General features: G+C 38.9%; 1 protein-coding gene across 1 annotated transcript in view; it reads right to left on the reverse strand.

The window, feature by feature from the left end:
- Nucleotides 1–15,725, reverse strand: part of MED13 (mediator complex subunit 13) — a 123,846-nt gene that overhangs the window by 62,387 nt on the left and 45,734 nt on the right. Inside the window, exon 9 of the mRNA XM_025362300.1 lies at nt 4,894–5,577. Within this exon, the coding sequence (XP_025218085.1) occupies nt 4,894–5,577 (684 nt within the window). The remainder of the gene's footprint in view (nt 1–4,893; nt 5,578–15,725) is intronic.

A 15,725-nucleotide genomic window follows, 5' to 3' on the forward strand; every position in this document is an offset into this window, starting at 1 on the left:
AAGAATTGCGTGAACCTGGGAGGCGGAAGTTGCAGTGAGCCGAGACTGTGCCAATGCACTCCAGCCTGGGTGACACAGTAAGACTCTGTCTCAAAATAAATAAAATTAAATTAAAATACTTTTAGATTCAAAAGGCCAGATGAAGCACAGGACTTATCTGCTAAAATGACAATAAAAGCATTTTAATTTACTATTATTTTTAAAGAAACAGGGTCTCATTGCTGCCCAGGCTGGAATACAGTGGCTATTCATAGATGCAATCCCACCACTACCAGCATAGGAGTTTTGACCTGCTCCATTTCCATCCCAGACTGGTTCACCCGTCCTCAGGCAACCTGGAGGTCACCATACTGATGCTGAACTTGATGCAGACACTCAATCGGCCCAGTGCACAGCAGCCCGGAACTCCTGGGATCAAGCAATCCTCCTCACACAACCATACTCGGCGAGGTATTTTAAAAGAGAATAAATCTCTAACAGTAGAAAAAATGAGAGAGAGGCTATAAATAGACCAGATGTTTCACTAAGTCTCACAGGGAAGCTCAAATAAGATAAAATACAGCAGAAAATGTTCACAACCTAGAATATGCAAAAGAAGGGATTATAGGCCAACTACATAACCAACAGGAGAGTCTAATTGCCTGGGAAAGTCAGAAAAAATCTGGACTTAAATTTCTAGACAGATATGAGAAAAAGGGTTACTTTGGTCACACTGCCTATGGGGTTAGCCCGGCTCTGCAAGGAGGAGTAAAAAAAAAAAGAGGAGGAGGAAAAAAGAAAAAGGAGAAGGGGACAGGAACCAGAAGAAAAACACAAATGAGAAAAAGAGCTGAAAATGGGCAACAAGAAAAGTTCCTTTTTAAGGAAAATGAATAAACTACCTGTGAAAATAAGTATAACATCCTCTTCATTCTGGAATTCTAGGAATGGTTGCCTTCCCTTCCAAAAATTCCCTATCCAATTATCAGAAAGCGAATTATCTGACACCTACACATATTACATACTAAAGTATTTATTGAAAGAGCAAGGCCCACCAGTCAACAAGCTCTACCTATATACAACATTTCCAATCACCCTATCTATTCTCTGACATTAAAATATATATAGACAGGCCAGGTGTGGTGGCTCATGCCTGTAATCCCAGCACTTTGGGAGGCTGAGGCCAGTGGATCACTTGAGGTCAGGAATTCGAGACCAGCCCGGCCAACATGGTGAAACCCCGTCTCTATTAAAAATACAAAAATTAGCCAGGCATAGTGGCATGCACTTCTAGTCCCAGCTACTTGGGAGGCTGAGGCAGGAGAATTGCTTGAACCTGGGAGGTGGAGGTTGCAGTGAGCTCAGATCACACCACTGCACTCCAGCCTAGGAGACAGAATGAGACCCCATCTCAAAAAAACAAAAATGAAATAATAATAACTATCAGGTCGAGCGCAGGGGCTCACGCCTGTAATTCCAGCACCTTGGGAGGCTGAGGCCAGTGGATCACTTGAGGTCAGGAGTTCGAGACCAGCCTGGCCAACATGGTGAAATCCTGTCTCTATTAAAAATACAAAACTTAGCCAGGCATGGTGGCACGCACTTGTAGTCCCAGCTTGGGAGACTGAGGCAGGAGAATTGCTTGAACCCAGGAGGTGAAGGTTGCAGTGAGCTCAGATCACACCATTTTACTCCAGCCTGGGAGACAGAATGAGGCTCCATCTCAAAAAAATAAAAATGAAATAATAACAATTAGGTCAGGTGCAGTGGCTCACGCCTGTAATCCCAGCACTTTGGGAGGTAGAGGCAGGTGGATCACAAGGTCAGGAGATCAAGACCATCCTGGCTAACAAGGTGAAGCCCCATCTCTACTAAAAATACAAAAAATCAGCCGGGCGTGGTGGCATGTGCCTATAGTCCCAGCTCCTCAGGAGGCTGAGGCAGGAGGGTCGCTTGGACCTGGAGGGCGGAGGTTTCAGTGAGTCGAGACAGCGCCACTGCACTCCAGCGTGGGTGACAGAACAAGACTCCATCTCAAAAACAAAAACACAAAAAACAATCAGAAGTATGACAAGAAGAATCTGAGTAAAGAACAAGACCAAAATAAAGTAATTCTAGAGAAAAACAAAATCACAGAACATCAAACAAAGGAATGTCATTAAAAAAAAATCAGTTGAGAATGTTTTTAAAACATGAGAAACAAAAATTCAGAATTCAAGAAAGTTGAGAGTCCCCTGAGAAAACAGAGCACCATCTAAAACATGGAAGTTTTAAAAATAATTTTTAAGGAGATCGTATTATCTAAGAAATAGAGAATTTCCAAATTGCAGAACAAAAGCCTTCAAAATGAGTTAGCCCTTGGTCGGCACAGTGGCTCACGCTTGTAAACCCAGCAATTTGGGAGGCTGAGGCAGGGGCGGCGGGGGCGGCGGGGGTGGGGGGGGATCATGAGGTCAGAAGATTGAGACTATCTTGACTAACACTGTGAAACTCCGTCTCTACTAAAAAATGTAAACAATTAGCAGGGTGTGGTGGCACATGCCTATAGTCCCAGCTACTCGGGAGGCTGAGGCAGGAAAATGCATGAACCCGGGAGGCAGAGCTTGCAATGAGCGCAGATCATGAAACTGCACTCCAGCCTGGACGAAAGAGCGAGACTCTGTCTCAAAAAAAAAAAAAAAAAAAAAAAAAGAGCCCTTCAAGTGCCCATCACAAGGACTGGAAAAAAGATCATTATACCTACTACACATATTCTTGTGAAATTTCTAAAGCTAAGAGAAGACCTTAAAAGCCTCACAGAAGTAAGAAATCACATGTTTTTTTAAATAAGCAAGAATGAAACTCATTATTACACATTTCATCCAAAGTTTGAGATACTAGAAGACAGTAAAGCAATGCCTATGAGTTCAAGGGGGAAATTATTTTCAATTATGAAACCAACATGTAATCAAATTATCAATCCAAGCATGAGGGCAAAATATCAGATCATTTTCAGAAATACAAGGATGCCAAATTTATCTCCCACTCTTCCCTTTCACCCCCTCCCCCCAAGGAAGCTAGATATTCACCAAGAAAATAAGGGCGAAACCAAGAAGAAGCCACTAGTTATAAAAAAAATTGTGGTATTAACTTGAGTCTAATCAAAATGAAATCCTAGGGAGCTGAAAACAAGTCTAGAAAGCAATTGGTTCACATTATAACAGAAATATGAAAGTATTAAACTCCATATAATAGTTATATTATCTGGAGTAGTCTGATATTGAGGAAAAAAGCTACATTAAAAAATAAACATAAATCAATAATGAAAATGTGACATTTTAAGCAAATAAAGTCTAAGACATTATTTAACCTATTAGTAGCATTTAAGCAATAAGAAAGTAATTCACTGAAAAAAAAAGGTAATTCACTGACAATGATCTGATAAAGGAGGAACTGTAATCTTTGTACATTCCTTGGCCTTGCACTAATAAATAGGTAGACAGTTCTATTGAGCATAATCGTATTTTATTGGTTGATTTTCATCTTTTAGAAAAATTTGTATATAAAAGAATTATTATTAGACAGACTATAAATGTATTTATAACAACATAGAAAGTCAAGGGATACCTGGAAAAAAGCCTTCTTCTGCCCAAAGTACAACATTAATACAGTGAACAAAGAAGGCAAACCACCGATGGAGGAAGATACCTACAGCACATAAAACTAATGCAGGATTAATACCCAGAACATGCAAAGAATACATCAGAAAAAAAAGAAAAGAAAAATGGAATAAAAAATACAACGAATAGGCAAGTCAGAGAAGAGGAAACCTGAATACCACCAAAACATTTTAAATGATGCTCAATCTCACTAGAAATCTGGAAGACACGTATTTAGACAATGAGATGACATTTTGCGTGCTGTAGATTAGTGAAATTAAATCTCATAATACCAACTATAGAGGAAAACATAGTGTAACAGCCATTCCCATATACTGATGTTTCATGAGGGTTTAAACCATATACCAGTTGCAGAACAGCAACTGGGCAACAACCCTTAATGCTGAAAATGGACATAGCCATGTTGAAAAAGGCTTTTAGATATATTTCCTAAAGAAATTCTTATACAAGTACACAAGGAAATGTGTACCAAACAAAATGGAAAATGTTAGGGTGAAAAACTGAAAATAACCAACATATCTATCTTTAAGAGTTTAGATATTTACCATATGTTCACAAGGAAATACCATAAAGCAACTAAAATAACTAGAGCTACATGTATAAAAACATGTACTGAAATAATAAGTACCAATTCAGGCTGGGTGCAGTGGCTCATGCCTGTAATCCCAACACTTCAGGAGGCCGAGGTAGGTGGATCACTTGAGGTCAGGAGCTCGAGACCAGCCTAGCCAACATGGTGAAACCCCATCTCTACTAAAAATACAAAAATTAGCTGGGTGTGGTGGCGCACACCTATAATCCCAGCTACTTGGGAGGCTGAGGCAGAAGATCGCTTGAACCCAGAGGTGAAGTTTCAGTGAGCCTAGATCATGTCTCTACACTCTAGCCTGGGTGACAGAGACTCTGTCTCGAGGGGGAAAAAAAAAAAGTACCCGAATTCAGGACAGTGGAAGGAAGACTGGAAGAAGAAAAACAGTACATAGGAATTCTAACTGTATGTAAAATTCTTAAAGTGGCTGATGTACAAGTGTGCAAGTGTTTACATATTATTTTCTCCACTTTTTGTGGCTAAAGTTATTTCATAATAAAGAAGTTCCCTGAGGAAAAAACACAGTAAAGGAATAATGCAAAGTTAATACTCAATGAATTTATTCTTGTAAATCCTACCTTGAATCCAATACTGAGTCCTAGTATTAAGAACTTGCATCACTTCCACCCTTAAATTATAATGGTGACTATTAAAAAAAATACATACTCTGTAACTGATGTTACACTTTCCTGTCCAAAAGGTCCAACTGGATCATCCTTGAATTTATCACTTGGAAGTTGAGGTGGTAAAAACTCTACATCTTTTTTCTTTGGGACCTTGTAATACTTCCAGGCTATATTGGCTTCATCTTCTTCCAAGTTTACTGCTGTACCAACATATACTGTAGGTTCTACAGCTTCCTGATATTGAGGTGGGAAAGACTGGGACAAACTGTCTATCCTATCTTCCATTGGTTTAGAAGGAACCAAGGGATCTGGTGTTGGCATTTGATAAAAATGTTGACTCTGAGGAGTTGAAGGTGTTTTAGTCACTCCTTCATCAACCACATCACAAGGGTGAGGACTAAGTGGGGGTGGTTGAGGTGAATTTGCCATTTCGGTGCCATGCATCTGAGGAGTCTTTGCTACATCATTAGTTCGGATATTTGAAAATCTCACTTGACTGTCTGGAGCAGAGATCACAAGTCTTTGGCTGGCTGAATCTGTGTCCATGCCAACATCATCACTAACAGACACACGATGGTGAAAAGGGGTCAAGGGGCGCTTCTGTGGCTTTTCACTCTTTTCTTGCTTCTCATTGGTCTTGTGCTTAGGAAGTATTTGTTGTTGCTGACCTAAAGATGGTGCCTGTCCTTGTTGTCCAGCATTTCTTGACTTGAGATTTTTGTGCCTGAAAAGTTAAAATAAAGGTTTCATATTTACAGTATCACTATTATAGCAAAGTATAATACCAGTTAACAGTATTAGACACTTCAGTTATCATTTGTTTTTCACATATAATCCTAAAAGTAATTTGAATTTAAAAGAGGAAAAAATACTTTGCTCGTGACCTAAATAAAATACAAGAGTATGCAAAAAGATTCATAAAAACCAATTCTCTCATGCTCATTTAATAGTCATGTGATCGGATAGCCAAAGATTATGTCTTATATGATTTAAATATTTTAGTATCTAATTTAAATACAGAAGTAAGATTCCAGTTAAGGTTAAAAGGTATAACAAGGCTTGAAATTTACTCATTTCTAAATGTACCTGATATTTCCTGTTAGTAATTATTATAAATTAATGGCTTGGCTAAGCGTAGTCATCACCTACAATCCTACAGCAACTGGCTAGAAAGTGTATTCTACTCTACTGAACAGAAGTTACATCAGTCTGGAAAGTGCTAGAATTGACTGACTGATGGGCCTCACACAATATCTACCTTATCCAAATACTTAGCACTAAAAAAAAATAAGCTGACTAGAAAAGGGAAATAAAAATGCCTAAAATAATTTCTTCCTCATAATTTAAAGCAATTCTAAAATGAAGAACTTAAATGATATACCTAAACATCAAATAATTTTGCTAAGTTTAAGATTTCTAGGCTGGGCACAGTGGCTGACGCCTGTAATCCCAGCACTTTGGGAGGCTGAGGTGGGTGGATCACCTGAGGTCAGGAGTTTGAGACCAGCTTGGCCAACATGGTAAAATCTCATCTCTACTAAAAATAAAAAATTAGCCAGCTGTGGTGGCACGCGCCTGTAGTCCCAGCTAATTGGGAGGTTGAGGCAGGAGAACAGCTTGAATCCAGGAGGCGGAGGTTGCAGTGAGCTGAGATTGTGCCACTGCATGCCACTGCACACCAGCCTGGGTGACAGAGCAAGACTCCATCTCAAAAAAAAAAAAAAAGATTTCATTTCCAAACGTAATGAGATATATATACTCATAATATTATGTTTACACTAAGAAACTTTTTTTTTTTTTTTTGAGATGGAGTTTTGCTCTTCTTGCCCAGGCTGGAGTGTAATGGCATGATCTCGGCTCACTGCAACCTCTGCCTCCCAGGTTCAAGCGATTCTCCTGCCTCAGCCTCCCTAGTAGCTGCGATTACAGGCATGTGCCATCACACCCAGCTAATTCTGTATTTTTAGTAGAGACGGGGTTTCTCCATGTTGGTCAGGCTGGTCTCGAACTCCCGACCTCACGTGATCCGCCCTCCTCGGGCTCCCAAAGTGCTGGAATTACAGGCATGAGCCACCATGCCCAGCCAAGAAACTTTTAAAATGTGGTAAGATATGGAGTTTACACATTCAGTATTCATTAGGTTTTTCTTTTTAAATTTTACTTTTTCGTTGAATCAGAGCTATCCAGAAAGAGTATTAAAAAGCAGTGACAGGCACTTATTTGAAAAACTCTCTGTTGAAAAGACATGCTGAGACACCTTTTTTTTTTCTGGAGACCAAATCTCACTCTGTTGCCAGGCTGGAGTGCAGTGGTGCAATCTTGGCTCACTGCAATCTCTGCCTCCCAGGTTCAAGCGACTTTCCTGCCTCAGCCTCCCGAGTAGCTGGGACTACAGGTGCATGTCACCACACCCAGCTGATTTTTGTATTTTCAGTAGAGACGGGGTTTCACCACGTTGGCCAGGATGGTCTCGATCTCTTGACCTCGTGATCCGCCCGCCTTGGCCTCCCAAAGTGCTGGGATTATAGGCGTGAGCCACTGCGCCTGTCCGAGATACTTTTTGTACAGAGCCTGAGATATCTTATTGTGCATGGAGAAAAAAAAGAACCAAAGTTATCAAAGAAAACCAAACTCATTTCAAAAGGACATAGGAGAAATCAACCATTATCCTAATATTAAAATCAAAGATATTACACAAAAAGAAAACCATAGACCATTATCTCTTAAGAACACAGATGTAAATAATTAACAAAATATTAGCAACTCAAACCAGCAAAATATAAAATAATAATACATCATGACCAAATGATGTTAATTCTGGGAATGTAAAGTGTAGCATCCAAAAGAAAAAAATATCATGCATGACATTAACAGAATAAAAGAAAACCATATTATCTCAATAACTACAGAAAAAACCCTACTAATACTATTAATATATTCAACCCCTATTTATATAGACTCAGCTACCAAGGAATAAAAGAAAGTTTGCTTGATCTGATAGATATCTATGAAAAACTACAACCAGTATCTTACTTGAAGTTTAAGCATGAATAATTTCTCCTTAACATTAAGAACAAAGCAAGAATATTAGCTCTCAACATTTAATGTTTTATTGAAGGTTTTACCCAATGCAATAAGGCAAGAAAGAGATCAGAGATTTCAGAGGAAGAAGATAAATTGTCCTTATTCATTGTCAACATTATTACAAACTATACAATAAGGCCAGGTGCGGTGCTCACACCTGCAATCCCAGCACTTTGGGAGGCCGAGGTAGTTGGATCACGAGGTCAGGAGTTCGAGACCAGCTTGGCCAACATGGTGAAACCCTGTCTCTACTAAAAATACAAAAATTAGCCAGGCGTGGTGGCAGGCACCTGTAATCCCAGCTACTCAGGAGGCTGAGGCAGGAGAATCGCTTCAGCCCAGGAGATGGAGGTTGCAACAAGCTGAGATCACGCCACTGCACTCCAGCCTGGGTGACATAGTGAGACTGTGTCCCACCCCCAACCAAACAAACAAACAAACAAACAAAAAAACTATACAATGAAAGGGTAAGGCTGATCCCCACCTAATCAATCTTAACATTACTAGACATGGGACAACCAGCTACTGCGTCTCTCTGATGTAACGCAATAAAAAGCAACACAGCCACCATCTATGAAGTACTCTTGCTAAAAATGTTGAAGTTGAGTCTAATCAAGTAATCAAGCCCCCAGGCCAGCACTGAGCACTATGCAGAACTTTCTATCTATGATGATGGGAAGTTCTGTATATGTTTTTATGTGTGTGTGTATATATATATATTCTGAGACACAGTCCCACTCTGTCACCCAGGCTGGAGTGCAGTGGCACGCTCTTGGCTCACTGCAACCTCTGCCTCCTGGGTTCAAGCTATTCTCCTGCCTCAGTCTCCCAAGTAGCTGGGATTTCAGGTGCCCACCACCACACTGGGCTGATTTTTGTATTTTTAGTAGAGATGGGGTTTCACCATGTTGGTCAGGCTGGTCTTGAACTCCTGACCTCAAATGATCCACCTACCTCGGCCTCCCAAAATGTTGGGATTACAGGCATGAGCCACTGCACCCAGCCTGTATATGGCTCTTGAGCACTTGAATTGTGGCTAGTGTAACTGAGGAACTAAATTTTTTTTTTTTAAGAGACAAGATCTTGTTCTGTCACTGAGGCTGGAATGCAGTACAATCATAGCACACTGTAACCTCAAATTCCTGGACTCAAGAGAGCCTTCCAAAGTGCTGGGATTGCAGGCATGAACCACTGCACCCAGCTGAGGAACTGAATTTTTAATTGTATTTAAATCCAATTACTGTAAATTTAAATAGCCAACAGTAGTTACTAACACAGCTAGTATTGGATACCTCAGCTCTACAGCTACCTTCCATTTACAGAAATGCAAAGGAAAAAGGAAGAAATTGAATTACACTAAAAGAAGTAAAATTACATGACAAGTAAAATGAAAAATCCAGAATATGGAGCACTCTATAGGGAGAACTGACCTAGTTTTACCAACCAAGTCAATGTCATGAAAAGGGAACAGGAGATAACTAAAAGGAGAGATTCAGAAAACATAACAACCGAATGTTTACTCCTTGTTTGAATCTTAGTCAAATAAACTACCTACAAAAAGACATTTCTGAGGAAATCTGGACAAGGTATAACATTAGGTATGAGGGTAGAATTATATTAATGTAAGAAGATACTCGTATTTTTTAGAGTTACATACTGAAGTACTGCAGAAAAGTAATATTTAAGATTTGCTTTAAAAATCTTTATCAAGAGCACAGCATAGAAATTTGCCAAATAAAGTATTATATATCTATAAAATGCAGTATTATGAACTTTTTAAAAAGAGTGAATCTATAAGTGCTAACGTGGATAAACATTCAGGTTGTTTATCAAAACAAAAGTTGCAGAAATACAGCATGATTACCTTTGTGTGAAAGAAAGCAACAGGCAGACCTACATACATAAGAGGGGAACCTGTTAATTTTTAATTTTTTATTATTGTGTATTGTTTGAACTTTTCATTTTATTTATTTAAACTTTGAGAGTCCTGCTCTGTTGCCCAGGCTGGAGTGCAGCAGCATGATCTCCACTCATTGTAACCTCTGCCTCCCAGGTTTAAGTGATTCCCCCACCTCGGCCTCCCAGGTAGCTAGGATTACAGGCACCTGCCACCACATCAGTCTAATTATACATATATATATATATATATATATTTTTTTTTTTAGTAGAGACGAGGTTTCGCCATGTTGGCCACGCTGGTCTCAAACTCCTGACCTCAAGTGATACACCCGCTTTGGCCTCCCAAAGTGCTGGGATTATGGGCATGAGTCACTCACCCGGCCTGAACTTTGTAAAAGAGCATTTTTTTTTAAAACACAGAAATTTGTCCAAAACACAAAAAACCAAAACCAAAAAACAAAACAAAACAAAACAAAACAAAAACCAAAAAACCCAGCAGGTTCTACCCAATGTATGAATAATCCCTTCTCTTTTTTTTTTCCTCACGCTGTTGCCCAGGCTGGAACACAGTACCATGATTAGAGCTCACTACAGCCTCCCAAGTAGCTGGGTTTACAGGCAAGAGCCACTCCATTGGCTTGAATGGGTTTTTTTGGAATACTTTCAATGATAAGGACCATATTACTGTATAAGGAGATGCACCCCCCTCATCACACAGCTCCAACTGCTAGAAGGTAAATTCTTAATATTGAATAGAAATTCATCTTTTCTGTATCTTCCAGCCCTTCAGTCCTATTTCTACCTAATTTCTAAAGCTGCACTATCCAATAATGGTAGCCACAAGTTACATGCAGTCATTAGACACTTGACAAGTGGCTAGTCTAACTTGAGATGTGCTATAGATGTAAAATACCAATTTTCCAAGACATGTTATAAAATAAAGGAATGTTAGGCCGGGCGCGGTGGCTCAAGCCTGTAATCCCAGCACTTTGGGAGGCCGAGAAGGGCGGATCACGAGGTCAGGAGATCGAGACCATCCTGGCTAACACGGTGAAACCCCGTCTCTACTAAAAAATACAAAAAACTAGCCGGGCGAGGTAGCGGGCGCCTGTAGTCCCAGCTACTCGGGAGGCTGAGGCAGGAGAATGGCGGGAACCCGGGAGGCGGAGCTTGCAGTGAGCTGAGATCCGGCCACTGCGCTCCAGCCTGGGCGACAGAGCGAGACTCCGCCTCAAAAAAAAAAAATAAAAATAAAAATAAAATAAAAAATAAAATAAAATAAAATAAAGGAATGTTAAATATCTCACTAATGTTTCATCACAATTACTGTACATCAAAATAATATGTTAGATAAATCAAATTCAATAAAATATATTGGGCTGGGCATGGTGGCTCATGCCTGTAATCCCAGCACTTTGGGAGGCCAAGGTGGACAGATCACCCGAGGCCGGGGGTTCTAGATCAGCCTGGACAACACGGTGAAACCCCGTCTCTACTAAAAATACAAAAAATTAGCTGGGTGTGGTGGCGGGCGCCTTTAATCCCAACTACTCAGGAGGGTGAGGCAGAAGAATCACTTGAACCCAGGAGGTGGAGGTTGCAAGTGAGCCAAGATAGCGCCACTGCACTCCAGCCTGGGTGACAGAATGAAACTCTGCCTCAAAAAAAAAAAAAAAAAAAAAAAATATATATATATATATATATATAAAAAATAATAAACAAATAATAAAGTAAATTAAACAAATTTTAAAGATCTTCAGCAAGAGAAAAGGTCTAGTTGAAGCAAACACAGTAAGTGAATACGAATGGTTGATAAGTAGGAATTCATTGCCCAATTTGCTTATTTTTATCCATGTTTGAATTTTCTAATAACAAAACAGAGAACTAAAATGCTAAAAAAAAAAAAAAAAAAAAAAAAAAAGCATGAAAGATGTGAGGAGCAAGATTAAATAAAGTATTCCAAGGTTCTTGTTCATTCCATAAAAAGAACATAGACTCTAACTGTAGACTTTAAGGAAAGCAGGTACAATAAAGGATTAATTCAATTAACAAAAGAATAAAAACAGAACACCAAACTTCTAAATCAAGAGAAGAAACTGAAAAAAAAGAATATAAAAAGGAAAAAAACAACAGTATCATTAACTTATCAATTATTCAAATATTTGACTGTCTACTAAATTCAAAGTATGGTCCATGAACCCTCCTTTTCAGGGGCTTCAGGGGTTCAAAACTATTTCCACAATAGCACCAAGACACTATCTGCCTTTTTTTATTATGTTGAAATTTACAAAGATGGTTCAAAAACAATAGGCAGCAAAACTTCTAGCAACTGAACATGAATCAAGGGAGTGATACCAACTGTACTAGCAGTAGTAGCCACTGCTTTCTCCACCACCACATTCAGTTTGCTGTTTTTTATGATAGTATCACTTAAGAATGTCCTTCATGAAGACAGCACAAATAATTTTTAATAATCTCAGTACTTATACCATCTTTTTACACTCTGTATAAAGAAACAGGAAGTACATATAAAGTATTTCTGTTATAGATTTGAAGTACAATGGCTATTTTGAGGAAAAGCACTTGTACAATTGTTTGAGTTACAAGCTGAAACTAGCTGACTGGTAGATAAACTAAGATTATCCATATTTGGCCATTTGGCAGATTTGTTTATTAGGTTATCAAACATGAACAAAATGAGTTTGTCATTTAAGGAAGAACTGATCATTTTGAGCTTGACTGTTAAACAATACTTCTGCTAATACAGTTGGTACCACTGCAAGATTTAGAATTTTGGAAAACTGTATCTGACACAGTGAGCTTGACAGCTTTCTAACAAATACTTTTCAGATGAGGTCACTGGTAATATTAATGAATGAAATATTTTGATACACTGTATTGGTTGAATTCCACATCCTCAAATTCAACTAACCAGAGATGAAAAATATTATTTTTCAAAAATGAAAAGTTAACAGTACAACAATAAAAAACAATATAAATTGTAAAAACAATACGGTATAACTCTTTATGTAACACATTGTATTAGGTATTATAAACAAACTAGAGATTATTTACACTATACTGAAGGGCCAGGTACAGTGGCTCATGCCTGTAATCCCAACACTTTGGGAGGCTGAGGTGGGTGGATCACTTGAGGCCAGGAGTTCAAGACCAGCCTGGCCAACCTGGTGAAACCTCATCTCTATTAAAAATACACACACACAAAAATTTAGCTGGGCGTGGTGGCGCATGCCTATAGTCCCAGCTACTTGGGAGGCTGAGGCACGAGAATCGCTTGAGCCAGGGAGGGGCAGGTTGCAGTAAGCCAAGATCACACCACTGCACTCCAGCCTGGGCAACAGAGGAAGACTCTGTCTTAAAAAAAAAAAAAAGGAATACTGAAGGATGTATATGGGTTATATGAATACTAACTCATTTTATATGAAGGACTTGAGCATCCATAAATTTTGTTATCTGTGAGGGTTCCAGAACATCGATCTTCCACGGATATTTGGAGATGAGTATATATAACAAAATGCGCCAACATTCAGATCTGTATAACCCAGTGAACTGATATTTTTCAAATGACCAATGCATGATGTTACAAAATCGAAAGATCCATTCAGTTATTAGTGAAGTACAACTACTGACAGGGCTTTAGATGTCACATTGCAACTAACCTTTAAGAAACTACCACTTGTCAATTTTTGGTGTAGTACCAAAGAAGAATATCCACAATTATCTGAAAAAGTTATTAAAATACTCTCTTCCCTTCTCCAATTGCATAACTATATGAGGCTGGATTTTCTTCATATACTTCAACCAAGACAATATCCAGCAATATGCTGAATGCAGAAGCAGATGTAAGAATTCAACTATCTTACTACACTCAAAGAGTCTTGCACAACTGTAGAACAATGCCACTCAATCAGTTTTTTTGCTAGTGTTTTGAAAAATATAGTGGATGTCTATTTTATTCATGTTAATATGCACTGAGATTAATGTTATTTTTAATAAGTGGTGCTTTAAAATTTCTCTAAAATATAAATAGATGTAATAAATGTACTTTGCAGTCTTCAACAACTTTTTAAGACTGTAAATAAGTTCTGAGACGAAAAAGTTTGAGAATTAGTCTATTTTATGCAAGGCAGTAGGAGAAACAGGATCTCCATTCATCTGAGGTGAACTATTTAGTTATGTCCCAAGTATACAAGGGATGTGAAAAGTAAATGGCCATACATTCACTTACCCAGCTATTATGAGTAAGAAACTATTAACTGGGGTTATATACTAATAGCAGCGGTTCTCTAAATTTTTGACAACATTAAAAGCCCTTTTCTTCTATACAGACCTCTTTCTAAAAGCTAGTTTCTTTAGAGAGAACAACTGAATTTTTTTTTTTTTTTTTTTTTTGAGACGGAGTCTTGCTCTGTCACCCAGGCTGGAGAGCAGTGGCACAATCTCGGCTCACTCCAAGTTCCGCCTCCCGGGTTCATGCCATTCTCCTGCCTCAGCCTCCTGAGTAGCTGGGACTACAGGCCCCCACCACCAAGCCTGGCTAATTTTTTTGTATTTTTAGTAGAGACAGGGTTTCACTGTGTTAGCCAGGATGGTTCTCATCTCCTCACCTTGTGATCCACCTGCCTTGGCATCCCAAAGTGCTGGGATTACAGGCATGAACCACTGCACCCGGCCGAACAATTGAATTTCATGCTAGAACACAACCACATTGAGTAATCTTTGTAAAAAAAAAATGAAATTGTCCTCAAAGCACAAACCAACAGAGTAATCCTTTTATTCTTTCCTATTGATGTTAGGCATGCAGTACTTTAATGTTAACATGTGAAATTTAATGTATTGCTTTTTACTTAGCAGCCTGCTTTCTATGTGCAGTTTTTCTATGAACATTCCACCACACTAAAGTCTAGTATCAGTAAATGTGTGCTATTCAATCTTGCTAATGAAAAATGCAACAATTTTATGCTTCTCACTTATTATAATGGCAAAAAATAATTGTGAGGATAGTCTTCAGATCAGTGAAATCACAAGACAAACCAACATTTTCTACATGCAAAAAGTGTGAGTAAAATCAGTAGAATCTTTTTTGATGTCACACATACTTAAGCAGCCCTCTCGCCTTTTGTTAGCTAGTGTATTCTGAGGCTAGGACACCTTCTGTCACACAGTAAGTATTCGAAAAAACCTAATAGATAACTGATAGTTACAGCAGTATTACTTTTTTTTAAAGTAAGCACAAGCAAAAAACACCTATGGAAACAAACTGTATGTCCATCAAATCCAGAATGATTATATAAACTATGATACTTCCATCCAGTGTAATATTAATAACATTCTTTTTTCATTTTTCTTTTAAAAAAGAGAGTATCACTACATTGTCCACGCTAGTCTCGAACTCTTGGCCTCAAGTAATCCTTCTCCCTTGGCCTCCCAAACTGCTGGGACTACAGGCATGAGCCACCACACCCAGCCCCAGGAAAATTTTTAAACAATGAAGCAGAGCTATAAGTAACTAATATGGAAAGATCTGAGGCACATTAAGTGAAAAGAATTCGCTGTGAAAAATACATCAGAATAATACTTATGTGAGGCCAGGTTGGTGGCTCATGCCGGTAATCTCAGCACTTTGGGAGGCTGAGGCAGGAAGATCGCTTGAGCCCAGGAGTTCAAGACCAGCCTGGACAACATAGCATGACCCCGTCTCTACAAAATATTTAAAAATTATCCAAGCATTGTGGCACACACCTGTAGTTCTAGCTAGCTGGGAGACTGAGGCAGGAGGATCATTTGAGCCCAGGAGTTTGAGGCTATAATGAGCCATGATTTCATCACTGCACTCCAGCCTGGGCGACACAGCTAGTCTCTAAAAAA

The sequence above is a fragment of the Theropithecus gelada genome, chromosome 16 (assembly GCF_003255815.1).
Source record: "Theropithecus gelada isolate Dixy chromosome 16, Tgel_1.0, whole genome shotgun sequence".
Lineage (NCBI taxonomy): Eukaryota > Metazoa > Chordata > Mammalia > Primates > Cercopithecidae > Theropithecus > Theropithecus gelada.